This window comes from Wolffia australiana, chromosome 2 (assembly GCF_029677425.1).
Source record: "Wolffia australiana isolate 7733 chromosome 2, ASM2967742v1".
NCBI classification, from domain to species: Eukaryota; Viridiplantae; Streptophyta; class Magnoliopsida; order Alismatales; family Araceae; genus Wolffia; species Wolffia australiana.
Window position 1 is genome coordinate 12,555,022 of NC_135836.1, and position 16,730 is coordinate 12,571,751.

At 38.7% G+C, this 16,730-nt stretch overlaps 1 protein-coding gene across 1 annotated transcript; it reads left to right on the forward strand.

The window, feature by feature from the left end:
- Positions 1 to 916: 916 nt before the first annotated feature.
- LOC144716257 (uncharacterized) lies at positions 917 to 12,840 on the forward strand. The gene is made up of 3 exons (XM_078591363.1): positions 917 to 932; positions 1,042 to 1,128; positions 11,982 to 12,840. The coding sequence occupies exons 1-3, from the start codon at positions 917 to 919 to the stop codon at positions 12,593 to 12,595; spliced, it is 717 nt and encodes a 238-aa protein (XP_078447489.1). The 3' UTR covers positions 12,596 to 12,840.
- Positions 12,841 to 16,730: the final 3,890 nt, after the last annotated feature.

Genomic DNA, 16,730 nt, shown 5'->3' on the forward strand with positions numbered 1-16,730 from the left:
GATAAAATTAGGGGACTGTGATGGTGACAGTGACGGATGACGAACTGAGCGTGACGGTGATGTGACAGTGACAGAGGGCCTCGGATGAGTGACGTGATGAGACGGCCATCACGGATGATGGCCGTGACGGATTTTTAAAAATAACCCAAAAAAGCTTAAAATTCTTCAGATTTAAGCTTTTTTTCGGTCGAGATTTCGCCACGTGGTCTCGCTAACTCAATTCCTTGGCATTTTGCAGAAGAAGTCCCTGCATAAATTCACATGCGCAAAAGGATGCTGTCCAAAGATAATTGGAGATATGCCCCTCCAATTCTCTCTCCTCCGCATCGTTGTTTTTTCCGTTGCACCTCACGGTGATGCCGTCTGGTGACGGGGACGTGACGGGGACACTGCAAACCATGACGGTGATGCGAACGTGACAGATTTTTTCGAAATCCTCGGACGTGACGGGATGGCGACATGACGAAACTTTCGTCACATCACTGTCCGTCACGGATCGCCATCTGTCCTGTCACGTACGGGGCATCATGTCCCGGATGCGCCGTTCCCTACCTTCAATTAAGACGGCTGGACCAATCGAAGTTAAAGTCAACAATTGAACTTGGAATCAAAATTTCAGACTTAAAGTCAGACATTCAAATACCATTCTGTGGATAGAAAGTGCAGCAAAAACATTCCTCCAGTCTCTCATTCAACCATGGAGTCCCAACCAGGTACAAACAGAAACCACGCACAAGTTTCTTGGTAGCAAATCCATGCAAGGAAGTCAACAAAAGCCAATCAATTGTAAAACCCAAGTCATGGGTCAACAATTTTTTTTCGAAACTGGAGCTATATTAGGACATGAAGTTATGGGTCTTGTTGCAATTCTTCTAGCACAAAAGCACCCATAATCTGTTCCAATCTCCGAAGGAAAATGGGTGAATGCGAAGGTCGGATCGTTTGAAGTGATTCATGCTGGACTTCATGTTCTCTCGAACTGTTTATTTGTGAATTTTTCCCAATCTTAGTTTGTTTATTTGCTTTGAATATTGTTTACAGGAAAGGTTTTGTGGCCGGAACTCGTGGGAATCTACGGCGAGACGGCTGCAGGAATAATCGAGAGGGAAAACCCCCACGTTCGAGCACGTATTATTCTCGAGAATACGATCACTATTGGATTCGATTGCGATCGAGTATGGGTGCGGATTAATGATCAAGGCGTCGTGACTAGAACTCCAATCGTCGGTTAAAATCCTCTTAATCACGAAATCCTACAGTAATCCCGCCAAATAAACACATTGGGAAGAATGATTGTTAATATGTTAGATCATTTTAGTTCTTCCTGGTGGCTTTTGTCGATCCCAAAAATTAAACTTATTTTTTTTTTGCACCACTTTGATTGAGACTTGTTCCTCCCTTGCATATGGGGGCTTTAGGGTTTCTGATTCTGCTTGATCTAGGGACCAAAGCCTCCTACATGGGCAATGTCATATTACAAAGCTACCTATGAACATTTTGATAATTGACCTTGCTTTTACATATATTTGCACCCGTATTATTGTGAATATTGCCTTAATAACCATTGATGTACAATTATATGTGTTAGCCCACATATAAGATCCAATGCACATATGGTGCACGGATGCAGAGGGGACGGTTATTTTGTCCATGGACGAAATAACTGTCTCGTCAGGGGCCTTGGAAGGGGGACTGGACGATTTCTTCATCCTATGGAAGTCAAGTAGGAGCCAAGGGGGTGGGAGCGAGGGGGAGCTGAGAGCCTGAGAGGGGAAGTCGAGGGCGAGCCTAGAGCACTAGATGGAAAGCCAAGCGCGAGCCGAGTATGAGCCACGCGCGAGCCGGCCGCGAGCCGAGAGAGAAACTCAGCGGGAGCCAAGTGTTTATAAGGGTGACCTATTTTTTCCATTCTGGGCATCAAACAGGACGAGAATGTCTCAGATGGGACGCGTTCGGATGGGACAAGACATGGATGAAAGTATTTGGGACAGGACAAACTCAGGACTGGGCGGTTCAGATGTACCTCTAAAAATTGGGATGTGGGACAGGATGATCTTCGTCCTGTCCCATCCTTCGCTCCCATCCTGGACAATCGTGCACTATAAACACACATGCCCCAAGACATGATGGGTAATAGCCGTGTTATGCAACCAAGAACCGCCAAAATAGAACAGTTCAGCATAAAATTTGAATATTGTCAATGCCTCAAAAATATTACTTGTTGTCTACATAGCATCCAGTTTTTTTCAGAAATGAAGACAATACCCTTATTAATTGAAGTTACTCACGTTCTGGTTAACCTTATTGAATATTTATTTAATATATAATGCAGTAAATGCGGATAATAAAAAGATTTCCATTTGAGAATGGCAAATTACCACGACCAATTTAAATCCAACATGAAATTTAAACAAGCTGATCACATGGATTCAATGTTTATATGAGAATGTGAAAGGAATAGGCTTGAATATAGTCGTCTAAGTTGAGGCACTAAGATGGCAATGAAGAGATGGATTCATCTCAGTCAGAGGAAGGGAGAGAAAAAAGACAATGAAATGAAAATTTTCAGTTTTTTGCCTTGGTCAAGTTATTATGAAGTTTCATTGAAATCAATGGGTCTACTCATCGTGTGAACAGGCAACAAATGTTTTCATCACACATACTGAAGTCATTTTGATTCAATTTTTGTGTCACTGTCTACTGCAAAGAACCGAACATATTTCAAAGAAAAACATATCTAATGGTGCACAATGAGCTTCATAGGTTGAAGCATGTGTGGTCACTCTTGACTATGGCACACTAAGGTATATGCACTAAAAAATATTACATAATTGATCACCTATCACTGTATATCCAATCTGAATTAGAATTAACTAACAAGCTTCATTTTCTACTATAAATAAATATATATTAACTATATAAAAGGCATGTGAAATTTAAATAAATCATATATCTCTCAGGTTTGGATCCTCTTTCGAGCATTTGGTCGAATACCTATTAGGTGTTTAACGAAAAAAAGCCCTTCAACTTCAGAAATTGAACACAAATATATATATAATAAAATATTAAAAACATATATAATACATATATTAATTCTTTAATAAATATTTTACCTATATAAGTAGTATTCTATAATTATAGGTGATTTTATATTACTATGAATACTTCTTAGTTACTATTATTACCTCTTTATTCCTTCTTCATATCTCTCTATACTTATCTAACCACTTACTTAGTATATTATAATTAGATAATTACATATTTCTTCTTATACTTACTATCTTTAGTATTATGATTATAGCTTATTAACTAACAACTCAAATATCAAAAACATTTATAAAGTCCAGTCCTTGTGGAGACGGCCTTACTCTAACTATACATTTGAGTAAGTTTATATATTTCATCAAATTTATTTGATAGTAGGCAAATTAAATTTACAACGACATTAAAAAAATAACTATGCCATTTGCCTCCATCATGACACTATCTACCAAAAATTACTGCCAATTCAGGTTCTTATTAGGAGTTAAGGATAACATTCATTTTACAGTTATGCAAAACAACTATAATTGTGTTTTTTTACTTTGCATAAAGTAAGAGTCACATCTACAGAGAGAAGGCATTTAAAAAGTGGGTTTTGAGTTTTAAAAATATTTTTCTATGATTTTTAAAATATTTTTTCTATTTTTTTGGATTTTTAGATATTCACTATTAATTAAATTCAATATTGAGGAAGAAAAATATTATTAAATAATTTAGGTATTGGTTGAAAGTATTTTTATTTTTGAGTATTTATCTGAATTGTAGACACTGTTTGATTTTTTTTAGAATGAAAACCTTTATGGTTTGGTTTGGTTTGGTTAGGTTGGTCTGCTTGGTTCTAAACCAAAAATACAGATGGTGTGGGCTGCTATGTGACTGCAACAACCATGTAGCAGATGCGACAGTTTATTTAGTATTCTAATATCACTAGAAGGGTAGTCTTTCAACGTGGTTTGAAGTGTTGGAAATTTCCATAGATTGGTTATTTTTTTGGCTTCTAGAAGCCTTGACCTAGATGAACATGAGGATTCCACGCAGCAAAAGACACATAATAGAATCATAAAGAAATCAATAAAACATGAAATGAAGAACTTGTGCACGGATCACATCTATGATTTCTCAGATCCTTGAGTGAGAAGAGCCGAGCTGTTCATGTGTGCAGCCTCTAGACGTATCCATGCGATCCTCGGCACATCGAATATCCTCCTTCACCTTGACGAGCTCTGTTCACCCTACATCATCTTCGTTAGGCCATCCCGATCACATTAAGAGTGGAGAGGAGATGTGGAGAGAAAGGAGAAGAAGGGGAAGGCCCCTGAACAATTCTGGCCTGGGTGAATTTCGTTCAAGGCCTTCCCCTATTTTTACGAAATGGATTATTTTTATAAAAATCCCAAAACTTAAGAATATCTTCCAGCGTCCAAAGATCATTTGCATGTGATGCTCTAGGCCCACGTATAAGTCTAGGTAATGACTCGAGGGGCCCTATAACCTTTACTCACCTTCCAAATTAATTAACTATATCATTATATAGATTAATTAATGTCAGATCGATTTAACCCAATCCATAGGTTGAGTCTCCAACACATGGGGTGCCAAGCTACATATCATGCTCTAGGAGATACAAAGGAGTGTGTATCGACTCACTCATGAAACTTGTTGATCATCAGTTACCGTGTATGTATAATCACTCATCCACTTGACGCTCCTAGGATGAATTAGGAATGATTAACTGTCAAATTCTAATCAGTAATCTGCGTTAGTACTGATGTGTTCAGAAATCATCGGAGAACTCTTCTCTGATATTTCATTACCTTGGCCAAAGACTTCATCACATCATCTTCCTTGAGCTATCACCTCTTATACCAAGGGTGGACAATCCCATCTTGATTACGCATCATCTTTGTGAACTTCTTTATCCACCCAAACTAAGACTTTTCAAAATCCCATCGTTGGAGACTTGTAGGTCATAATAAAAGTACAACTGTCTATCCGCAAGACGTCTTTGGTGTCTGAAGTCTAAGGACCACTTACACAACCGTGATGTGAATCAACCTAATTGAAAGTTTGGTATAATACCATTCAGGGATTCATACATATCAATTCAGTGAACTCTTTCCACTAAAGAGCACCCACAATTTAATGGCTATGAGAGCGATCATACTCATCATATGAGTGAGGCTAGATGGTGCTATTCTATCTGGATACTTTGATGTCCTTCTTGAGTATCCTTTGAATGGGAATATTTAGAACACATAAATATTTAGAATACTGTTATAGAGTAATCTCTGTATTACGATCTCATTATAATTTACTAAATCAAATTATGTATTGGTGGACTTCATTATAAGCATCACACGTGCACTATAATGAATATGTTCTATTAATGAACAAGGAACGAAATGTGGAATGTGTGATTGGCTTCCCGACCACATTTATTTCCATCAATTTTCTAGGGTTAAAATCTGGAAAAGAGGAGAAAACAGGTTATCACACAGAGAAATTAGACTAACATTGTTGTTGTTCCCAGTAAAGGTCAATTTATGCTTCTTCTCCAACTTATTGATAGTAAAACCTGTAATCTTTAATCCTCACTCTATAACAGTAAAGGTTTCATGAGAGAGTTGATAAAATTTTATGGATCGTCTACTAGGCATAAGGCATTTGTAAAATTAATACATACTAAAAGACATGTAAATATGTGATATTACATACTGATCATCACATTATTAGAGACTAGAGAAAACCCCTCAAACAAATTTTGAGCTGAAGCATGAAGGTTGGGAACTCACATGTGGTCCTCCAGTAGTCTTAGAATCCAAAATTTCTTTGAGTCGGGTAGGTGGAACCTACTCAAGGCCCACTTGTTCAAGAGGATGAAATACGAGCCAATGTATGACGCAAGGTTAGGGTAGAGGAACCATTTAGTTTGGTCATCCATTTTCCAAATATAATTATTAATTCAAAAAGTTAATCCATTTTTATTTGTAAAATTTCCTGATTCATTTTACTTCATCTAGGTGAATCAAATTGTATCTCCAATCTAGCCTAGAAAACAAAACATTAGAAATATTTATGATATGTGTTTAAAGATAATCAATCAATATAGTTAAACATATGAATTTATTTTACTAAAAACTAAATAATGAAAAATAGCTGGGTGATGAATCAATTATCTTGGACCTTTTAACTCTAGGATTTAAAGTTAATTTTATATAGTCTGGTATGTAACATCTACTTTTCTCATGATTGTCTATGCTTTTTGGGTTTTCGAGTAATGTATAAAAAAAATTCTTCGGTCATTTAATATATAAATATTAGTATAAATCCAGTGTGTCAATTTTGCAGTCGATTAATTCAATGCATTCCTAATAAACCAACTTTATGTGTTTTTTTCCTAGAAGAGAGAGCATTGATTTTGTGAATATGTATCATACTTAGGGAGATTTAACCTTTAATTCCTTAGGTAACATTTGGTCATAAAGTTACCTCTGGTCTTCCACTAGCTTGCGGTTATCAAAAGTAGAATAAAATTATTGTCTAATACTGAGAAGAGTATTAGGAAACTGACATTTTAAGCACAAATTTATTATGAAACTTACATGATAATTTTCCAAGTCGTGTATGCACGAGTTAAGGCTGTTCACTTTGCATTTCTTAAGTCATTGCTAAACTTTCAAAGCCTATCTTTCTAATAGAATTACTTCTGATTCATAAAAATTCAGTTAATAATTTCTGAACATCAGTATACATTTATACGTCATTTTTGTCTCAACATTTAGCTTGGTTGATACCCAAAAATAATTCCATGAATATTTGATAGCTTAATACCATTGTAAAAAAATATCACGGTTCATACTTATTATATACTTTGTGAATTTGGTTATTAATATGTTTTCAAAAATCTAGCTAATATTAAATGAACCCTTTATGTCAAAGTTAAAATACAGGGAAGCTAATTTTAACCTCTTTTTGTATACCAAATATCAGATAAAAAATTACAATAAATTTAAAAATATAAAATATATCCATAAAACCTTCATACAATATTTATTCTAAACTTTTTTTCTTTGTAACCACCTCAATCTGACCACGCAAAAAGGATAGAATTGTAAACATATCATTAATTCTATCTATTCCATACAATCCCATTGCATCTAACTATGGTATAAATTCAGCAGTCATATTTTGAGAAGTAAAATAATTTTCCAAACGTCATTGGAAGGATATATAAATAAATAGTTTCAGTATTTACCTTCGACCTTGAGAATCTTGGTGCACTTCAATTTTGATTCATCTAAAGAGCATTCCCAGAGAAGGCCCAAGATCAAGTCTAGCTGGCACCTTGGTAAATGGCGTCAAAGTTGGGCACTAAAGCTGAGCACCAACTTATGAGGATATTCCTCCAATGCGATGAGACAAAAAATTGCATAGGAGTAATTTTGCAGGAGAGAGAAGGTATTTTTGAACAAATATAGCCATGTAAAAAATGATTTTTGTGATCTCTCTCTCCATTTAGAACTATTGCTCCAGACTTGAACGGGATGAGGACAAGCTGAGCTTTGGGATCTAGGGTATTCTTCTTTTATTGTAAGTTTGTTATAGTGATTTCTTCTTATTTTCCTCTTCATATGCCTCTTCTTCATAGTTTGGGTGAATTATTCAGGCAAATATTAGAAGAAACAAGGGAACTGGCAAACCTACATGAATTAAAATATGCGTACATCGACACTCATTTTCCCTTCATTCCAAATACATTCTGATTCTCTACATCATTTCTTCTCGCTCACTCTACACCTTATCATTCAAGTTTTCCCTTTCCCAGGTTTTACTTCATTTTATCTATTTAGTTGAAAAAGGTGTGTTACTGCTGATCACCCAAATTCCCAAGTTATTATCCTCTCTATCACTGAATTAGGATTTCCCCTTCTCTATGATACCACCTTCTCCTAATCATCTATTTTTTCAACATTCAAAAGATATTTGATTTTTTCATTCCTGTATGTGGATCGACCCTTGCTTAATGTATATTAACTTAATGAAGTTTAACTTCATATCATTATATTAGTTTGATAAAAAAATAATGATTACATGCGCACTAATTTTGGGTATCAATAATTGCAATAAAAATTGAAAGTAACACCTTATATTAAGTTCATATTATCCTATGATTCACATTAAATTTTACACACCATTAAAATGAACTTAATTCCTCTGTCAGTATAAATATGCTCGTAAAATGAATTAAAAGATACTAGACTATTAATCATCTAAGTTTTCTAAAAAGTATTTTCATTTTATAAAGGTATTTCAAGGATTTTGGAGCTAAAATAATAATTTGAATATATTACCAAATATTAAAAATTCAATGAAGTCCTTCTCATTAAAAATAATCTAGTTAGCCCTCTATTTATCATTTTCTTTTTTTGTATTTGAAATAAATATACTAAGCTAAAGTTGTATTTGAAATAACCGTACCCATTATTTTTCAAAGATTACTTGTTTTTCTAGAATGGATATTATGAGCTAAATATTAATATGCCACAGTAAATTAGTGAAAATCTTGAACATTAAACTTATTAGTTCATATGATGAACAGGATTTTGACTCATAAAAGGACACTCTATGCTTAAAACACACCCGGTACTACATGTTTATCGAGATTTTACTGGTTTCAAGAAATGCCCAATTGGAGAGTTACTACGCCTGCAAAAGTAGGAACCTAAGTAAAGGGAAAATGAAAAACATGTATGCAAAAGCTAACTTTATTTTAAAAATGGCCAAATAATCACCGTAATCTTTCTACTCCCCCAATGGACGTGAAGAAACACGCAATTTGGTCTAATTTTCTACTGGGTGCTATGAAGTTTTGATTAATTATCATTATTTTATTGTGATGAACATATACTTGTGTTCATTTCAGTCTTGAGGACTTGTGTCAGAGACTAGAGTAACATGAGCAAGCCTCCAGCTTCCTGCTCTAATATAATGGTGAAATGGATATAACAGTTTTCATACGACAGCTGTTTTATTTGTCCCCTACTTGCGGAGTCTCATGGTCTTGAGATAGAGAGAGAGGGAGAGAGAGAGAGAGGGAGGGAGATAGAGAGACAGAGGGAGGGAGAGAGAGAGACAGAGGGAGGGAGAGAGAGAGAGATAGAGAGAGAGGGAGGGAGAGAGAGAGACAGAGAGAGGGAGAGAGAGAGATGGAGGGAGATAGAGAGACAGAGGGAGGGAGAGAGAGAGATGGAGGGAGATAGAGAGAGAGATGGAGGGAGATAGAGAGACAAAGGGAGGGAGAGAGAGAGAGAGAGAGGGAGAGAGAGAGAGATGGAGGGAGATAGAGAGAGAGATGGAGGGAGATAGAGAGACAAAGGGAGGGAGATAGAGAGACAGAGGGAGGGAGAGAGAGAGATGGAGGGAGATAGAGAGAGAGAGGGAGGGAGATAGAGAGACAAAGGGAGGGAGAGAGAGAGACAGAGGGAGGGAGAGAGAGAGATGGAGGGAGATAGAGAGAGAGATGGAGGGAGATAGAGAGACAGAGGGAGGGAGAGAGAGAGATGGAGGGAGATAGAGAGACAGAGGGAGGGAGAGAGAGAGAGGGAGGGAGAGAGAGAGAGAGAGGGAGGGAGAGAGAGAGAGGGAGGGAGAGAGAGAGAGAGGGGGAGGGAGAGAGAGAGAGAGAGGGAGGGAGAGAGGGAGAGAGAGGGAGGGAGGGAGAGAGAGAGAGAGAGAGAGAGAGAGAGAGGGAGGGAGGGAGGGAGAGAGAGGGGGAGAGGAAGGGAGAGAGAGGGAGGGAGAGAGAGAGAGATAGAGAGAGAGGGAGGGAGATAGAGAGACAGAGAGAGGGAGAGAGAGAGATGGAGGGAGATAGAGAGAGAGAGGGAGGGAGAGAGAGAGAGGGAGGGAGAGAGAGAGACAGAGGGAGGGAGAGAGAGAGATGGAGGGAGATAGAGAGAGAGATGGAGGGAGATAGAGAGACAAAGGGAGGGAGATAGAGAGACAGAGGGAGGGAGAGAGAGAGATGGAGGGAGATAGGGAGAGAGATGGAGGGAGATAGAGAGACAAAGGGAGGGAGATAGAGAGACAGAGGGAGGGAGAGAGAGAGAAAGATGCAGAGAGAAGGAGAGGGAAAGGGAGAGGGAGAGGGGGAGAGAGATAGAGAGAGAGGGTATAAAAAAATATTCAGTGCAATTTCTTTGCGTCTTGACACAAGAAGGTTTATTTCCCCACGATTTCCCAACCTCGGTAGCTCCTTTTACGGAGAAAACAAAACAGGATGTCTTTTCCCTTTTTTCCTTGTCTTTCCATGATGTCAGGTGACTTCATAACCGTAGAAAGTAAAGCACTATAAATGCTCCGATGTCACGTGACATAAATCTCTAAAAACACCAAAAATCCTCGTAGACTTAAAAAATGTAAAATCATATGACTCATTAAAAAAGTGTAAAACCAACGAAATTCCTTACTCCTAGACAATCATAAGTCAAATATTTCAGTTAGAATAGAACCGTGATTTCTGTATCATGCAATCATTCACCTTTCGTAAAACTCATTTTCCTTAGTCTTTGCAACATTCAAATAAATGCATATTTGCCGTACTAGTTCTCTACTGGGGATTAACAAATATGGGATGAAAACCCACGATTTTCCTATAAACATCATAATACCAACTTTAAATTGAATTATATGCCACTAATTCACATCCATATGTATAGTGCGCGATCATCTGGGACAGGGACACTGGACGGTTTGCATCCCACCTCACGAACCGAAAACAATACTAGGGATCCAAAACGATAGATATAATTTTTAAAAATGGAGGAAAAAAATCATAAAACAAAATTTTAATATATTTGTCCTGTGTCCTGTCCAATGCCTGCCCACGAGACGGACCTCGTCTTGGAACGGAAAAAACGTCTCACCCTTCTTCCAGTTACAGTTCCGGATCGTCCAGGACGTGGACGATGGATGGGATGAGACGATACATAGAAGTTTTAAAATTGGAGGAAAAAATAATAAAACAAAATTTTAATATATTTGTCCTATGTCCCGTCCAATGCCTGCCGACAGGACGGACCTCGTCTCGGAACGAAAAAAACGTCCCACCCTTCTTCCAGTTATAGTTCCGGATGGTCTGGGACGTGGACGACAGATGGGATGGGATGATATATATAGAAGTTTTAAACTTGGAGAAAAAATTATAAAATAAAATTTTAATATATTTGTCCCGTGTCCCATCCAATGCCTGCTGACGGGACGGAACTTGTCTCGGAACTAAAAATTGTCCCACCCTTCTTCCAGTTATAGTTCTGGATCGTCCGGTACGTGGACGATGGATGGGACGGGACGAAGATTGTCCCATCCGACGTCCGGAATCAGTGCAGGGACTCAGACGGGACAGTTTTTTTGTCCGAGACCTCCGGACGGGACGGTTTTTTCGTCAGAGTGGAGGAAAACCATACTGTCCGGAGTCTAGAGACGAATTTTCGTCCCCATTTTCATCCAACCTCGCAGACGGGACGATTTTTTGTCATGGGACGAAAAACCGTCCCGTCTGCGTCCCTGCACTATAGTTCCAGTCAACGAATTTCCGTCTCGTCCGAGGCCCTGGACGGGACGATTTTTTCGGCGCCGAGAGGAAACATCGTCCCGTCCGCGTCCTCGGACTAAAAGGCCAGTTGTCGGGAACATTCGGGCCAACTATAGGCTGTCCGATCGCTGGTCCCCGGATTCACTCTTTGGCTCTTTCGGTGTGCCCGACGGCCGACGTGTCTTCAGACGATACGATATTCCGGGGTTTCTTTGTCACGCGTCACGAGAAAAAAAAATAAAAGCATTATTTAATAAAACAATACAACGGCGGATTTTTCATCGATAGGGTTGCGGGGCCCGCCATTCCGCCCTATAAAATCCCGAGCGTTCAACTGAGCTCTCAGAATTTGACTTGTTCTTCAAACCAGAGATCGATCCGAGCTCGCCGATCGATCCGAGCTCGCCGATCGATCCGAGCTCGCCGATCGATCCGAGCTTGAGCTTCGAGATGATGCCGGCGACGGGAATCTCGCCTTGTTCGTCGTCCTCCAGATCGAGCGTCTTCCGCGACAGAGCTTTCCTCCCAAATCGGCGCGGTTCAGCGTCGGAGCGAGGGAGAATCGAGGAATCTAGGGTTTTCTACCGAGCCGCCGTGACCGCGGGAGGCGGAGGCGCGGCGGAGACGCTGTACGACGTGCTGGAGGTGGCGACGGAGGCGACGACGGCGGAGATCAAGGCGGCGTACAGGCGGCTGGCGCGGTCGCGTCATCCGGACGTCGTCCGGGCGGAGGAGAGAAGGGGCGGAGCGGCCGCGGAGTTCATGCGCATCCACGCGGCCTACGCCACGCTGTCCGATCCGGAGAAGCGCGCCGAGTACGACGGGCTGATCGTGTCGTCTCCGCCGTCGGATCGGTGGAGATCGTCCTCTTCGTCGATCTACTACCCGCCCTATCCGGGGTCGCCGCGATCGACCTCGGGCTACCGTAGGAGGACGTGGGAGACGGATCAGTGCTGGTAGAGTTGTTCGATTACTGTGAATACGAAGGGATGTGGCGATCGATCGATCGATCGGAGGTGAATGTCCTTCGGTTGAAGATCGATCGGAGGTGAATCAGATGACGATCTTGAAAACGAGCGGCAAATCTTTTTCGTCACGCGCGCGGGCTCTGACTCGCTGAGCGGGCTTGTGGCGGAGAAGCGTTCTCCTCTGCCACGCCTTCTCTTGGTCAACGAAAATATCATTATCGTCTCTCTCTTTCTCTCTCTAATTATCTCTATAATTTATATCTCTCTAATTTATCTATTTCTATCTCTCTCTAATCTCACTTACTATCTCTCTAATCTCTCTTTCTCTTTCTCTCTAATTTATCCATTTCTCTCTCTAATTTATCTCTCTTTCTCTCTAATTTAACTATTTTCCTCTCTAATTTCTCTCTCTCTTTCTCTCTCTCTCTCTCTCTATTTTATCTATTCCTCTCTCTCTGATTTATCTATTTCTGTCTCTCCCTCTCTAATTTATCCCTCTTTTTCTCTCTCTCTAATTTATCTATTTCTCTCTCCAATTTATCTCTCTCTTTCTCTCTCTCCAATTTATCTCTCTCTAATCTATCTATTTCACTCTCTCTTTCTCTCTTTCTCTGTAATATATCTCTCTCGCTTGCCCTCTCTAATATACATATTTATATATGTATATATCTATATACTATCCATCTATCTCTTTCTCTCAGCTCTCTCTATCGACTATCCATCAATCTCTTTCTCTAATATATCTCTCTCTATCTACAATCAATCTATCTCTCTCCCTGGCTATTTCTCCTTCTATCAATCTGTCTATTTATATACCTAGCTATCTCCTCCTCTATCTATTAACAAGCTATCTCCCCTCCATCTATCTATTTATTTCTCCCTCTATCCCTCTATCTATCTATTTATATATATATCAATATATCAATATATCTCTCTGTCTATCTCTATCTAGCTCCCTCTATCTATCTATGTATCTCTCTATCTTTGTATCTATCTCTCTAGCTCCCTCTATCTATCTCTCTAGCTCCTATCTATCTCTCTATCTATCGATAAATCTATATCTCTATTGTATATCAATCTCTCTGTCCATCTCTGAATCTCTCTATCTCGATGTTGACAAGGTTGAGAAATCGGATTGGGAGTTGTCAAAAACCCTCCTAGTTTTGTTATTTATTGTTATGTGCTGTCCTGGGGTTCAAAAAAATATGGCCATCTAGCAGGCCCAACTGGACAAGAGGCAACATCGACTGGCTATATGACTGAGTCTCGTATTAGATGTAATTTGTTCATAGACTCTAGTACCAAATTTTAAACATGGAAATTGGATACAGTTATATTCGTAACAAATTGCTAGAATATCTAGATATCACTATATTTGTAAAATATTTTAAAGAATGCTTACACTATTTTAAATGAATGATTACATGGTCAGTATCTTTATAACTTCAACTCCACCTCTTTCACTCTTTTACTACCTCTATCTTTCAACTCCCACTCAGAATCTCCCTCTCCCTCTCACTAACTAGCCGTACTTCTTTCTATGGATTCATTTTTTATCTCGATATCTGTCTCCCTCTTTTGCTCCCATCTGTGATAGTAATGTTCACCGAGGGCCTAGAATGCAACGAGAAGCCACTTTGGGAAGAGAGATAATTCTATAGTCTGCCAATTTCCTCTATTGATATCATGCTACCCTAGTTTGGGAACCCAACAAGATTATTCCCAAAATATTGTAAGGATTTATCCTTAGCTACATGATACAGTCATTTTTCTTCATTAAAGGATGATAGCCAATGAATTAGATAAAATGTTTGATAAAAGGTGAAATCCCTTTTGTCATAAGTGACATGATCAGTGGATGAATTATTAAGTCAAATAAATGAACGAATAAATTCCTTATAAAAGATTTCAGCCAGGATTGTGGGATGGAAGTGGATATAATATTTCAGCAGCTTGGAGTTTCAGATCTTATAGTAAAATAGTTGTAACTATGAATGGTGAGAATAAAAAAATATCATACTATATGGTAATAAACAAATATATTATCATATAAACATATCATAATAACCTTTCACTCCAAGATTTTTCTGCTTGCAACCATATTATAAATATAATTTCCACATGAATGAAGACATATAGTTCATATATTTTATCATAATTAGTTGAATCTATCTTGAAGAGTGATATGTCTCACACAAAATATAATGAATTGCATGTTGCTAAAGGAAAAGTCAAACAAAACATAGGTGTGTTATAGATGCAAGGAGACATTTTGGTTTTTCCCTAATCGACATCTAAAATGGGATCACACATGATAAAAAAGAAGAAAAAATTAATTTTTTTAAAAATGAAGACCATAACATCCAATGATCATATCACCTCGTGTTGAGTTGAACTTGCTGACAGTTGGTTCCTCATATGAGTTTTTTCATGTCATTGAGATGTTCAGCCTTTAGATGTATCCCTAAAGTTATCAGCATGTCAGTTATCCTTGTCTTCTTCTAGATCAATACCACCAGGGATACTGGAGTATCTTCTCACCATTCCAGTCCCATTGGGAGGAGTGGGCACTCAAAAATTAAGGGGAAGAAGGTTTTGGGCACGAGAAACTTGCATGATGTTTCTCACTTTGAAATTTGTGTTATTTTGTACATAATACAGTTTCCACAAAAACCATATAATTTATGTATATATTCCCGTGTCTGATAAACCTTATGTGTGTGACCCTCAATGCTGATGTACCATTCTAGTGTATGACTTCAATAGCCAAACAAACACTTTCTGTGCCTAACCCAATTGTCTAAATACATTTAACATATGTATTAGTTAACCATGAACTGATTTAACCCAATCGATAAGTTGGTTGCGGGCACATAAGGCGTCAAGATACACTCGTGTGTTCTACATGATACAATGGGTTTAATCAATTATTTTGTCAGCAATTATTATGTTCTTTTATAATCCCTCATCCCTGCGATGCTATTTAAATCACATAGTTCATGGTCAACTACCCAACCTTGATTGAGCATCTCATTTGGGATTAATGCATTACAAAATCAATGAACTTACCTAAAGTCATTTGATCATCCTCCTTTAGTATGTCTCCTCTCATATTAAGGACATATGATCTCATCTTGATCAAACAATCACGTCATGGACCTATTATTGATAAACCCAAAATGAGGCTTGAAATGTTACATATGTAAATGTTATTTTTCCATGATTTTACTCATATATTATTGATTTTGATATGAATTCTCATTTCATGCATTAAACGGGCCATTCAGTTAAACAGATTTTTGTAATATAATTTTCTTGTATAATTTAGAAGGCCAATTATTTTCTAAAAAAATGTGTTTTGATTTTAATGGGCTGAATTCTTCTCTCTAGTAGTTATTCTACAATTTACATGGAACTAAAATTGAAGAAATAAATAAAAATAAAATGGCAAGATAAGAAGAAAAAGAGGGGTCTAATGAACTGCTAATGGCTGAACTAGATGCATCAGCGCTTAAACCAGCCTCGGGCCGACGATAGTAGTGTTCTAAAGCCCACCTACAATTGGTGAGTGCTGACACGCATGAAGCAACTGACGGGAAACAACGCAAGGAGCAAACACATAAGCCCAACCCACGAAGCCCCATGTATCGATGACAAGCACAGCGATAGCCTTGACACACGGGGCAGATGTTCATTTAATTCATTTCATTATTTTCTTGGCATTTATATGCTTGTCATTTTTCTATTATTTCCAATATGGAATCATATCTAATTGTTCCTTTCAGATCCACACTAGGACAGGCCGATAGGCAACAAGAGGGATATAGCCATCACACATGTTGCCTCCCCCATGTCATCGATACATGGGTGGACGTGCGGCTGGATTTGATGTGTGATGGCAGTAGTCGACATAGTAGGGTAGAGCTCTTGATGAAGCATGGTATGTAGTGGCGTTGGCTGGCACAATAGGGCAGGGTTCCTAGTTTGGGTAGGAGGTTAGTGGCGATAGCTAGAGTAATCGAGGGGAGAGCATAGTTTGCTCAACGATTGAGACCTTCAAAGCTCTGTTTGTGTGGCCATCAGAGTGGGTCTGATGTTGGCTAAATGGCCGAAGGCCTTTGCTGTGG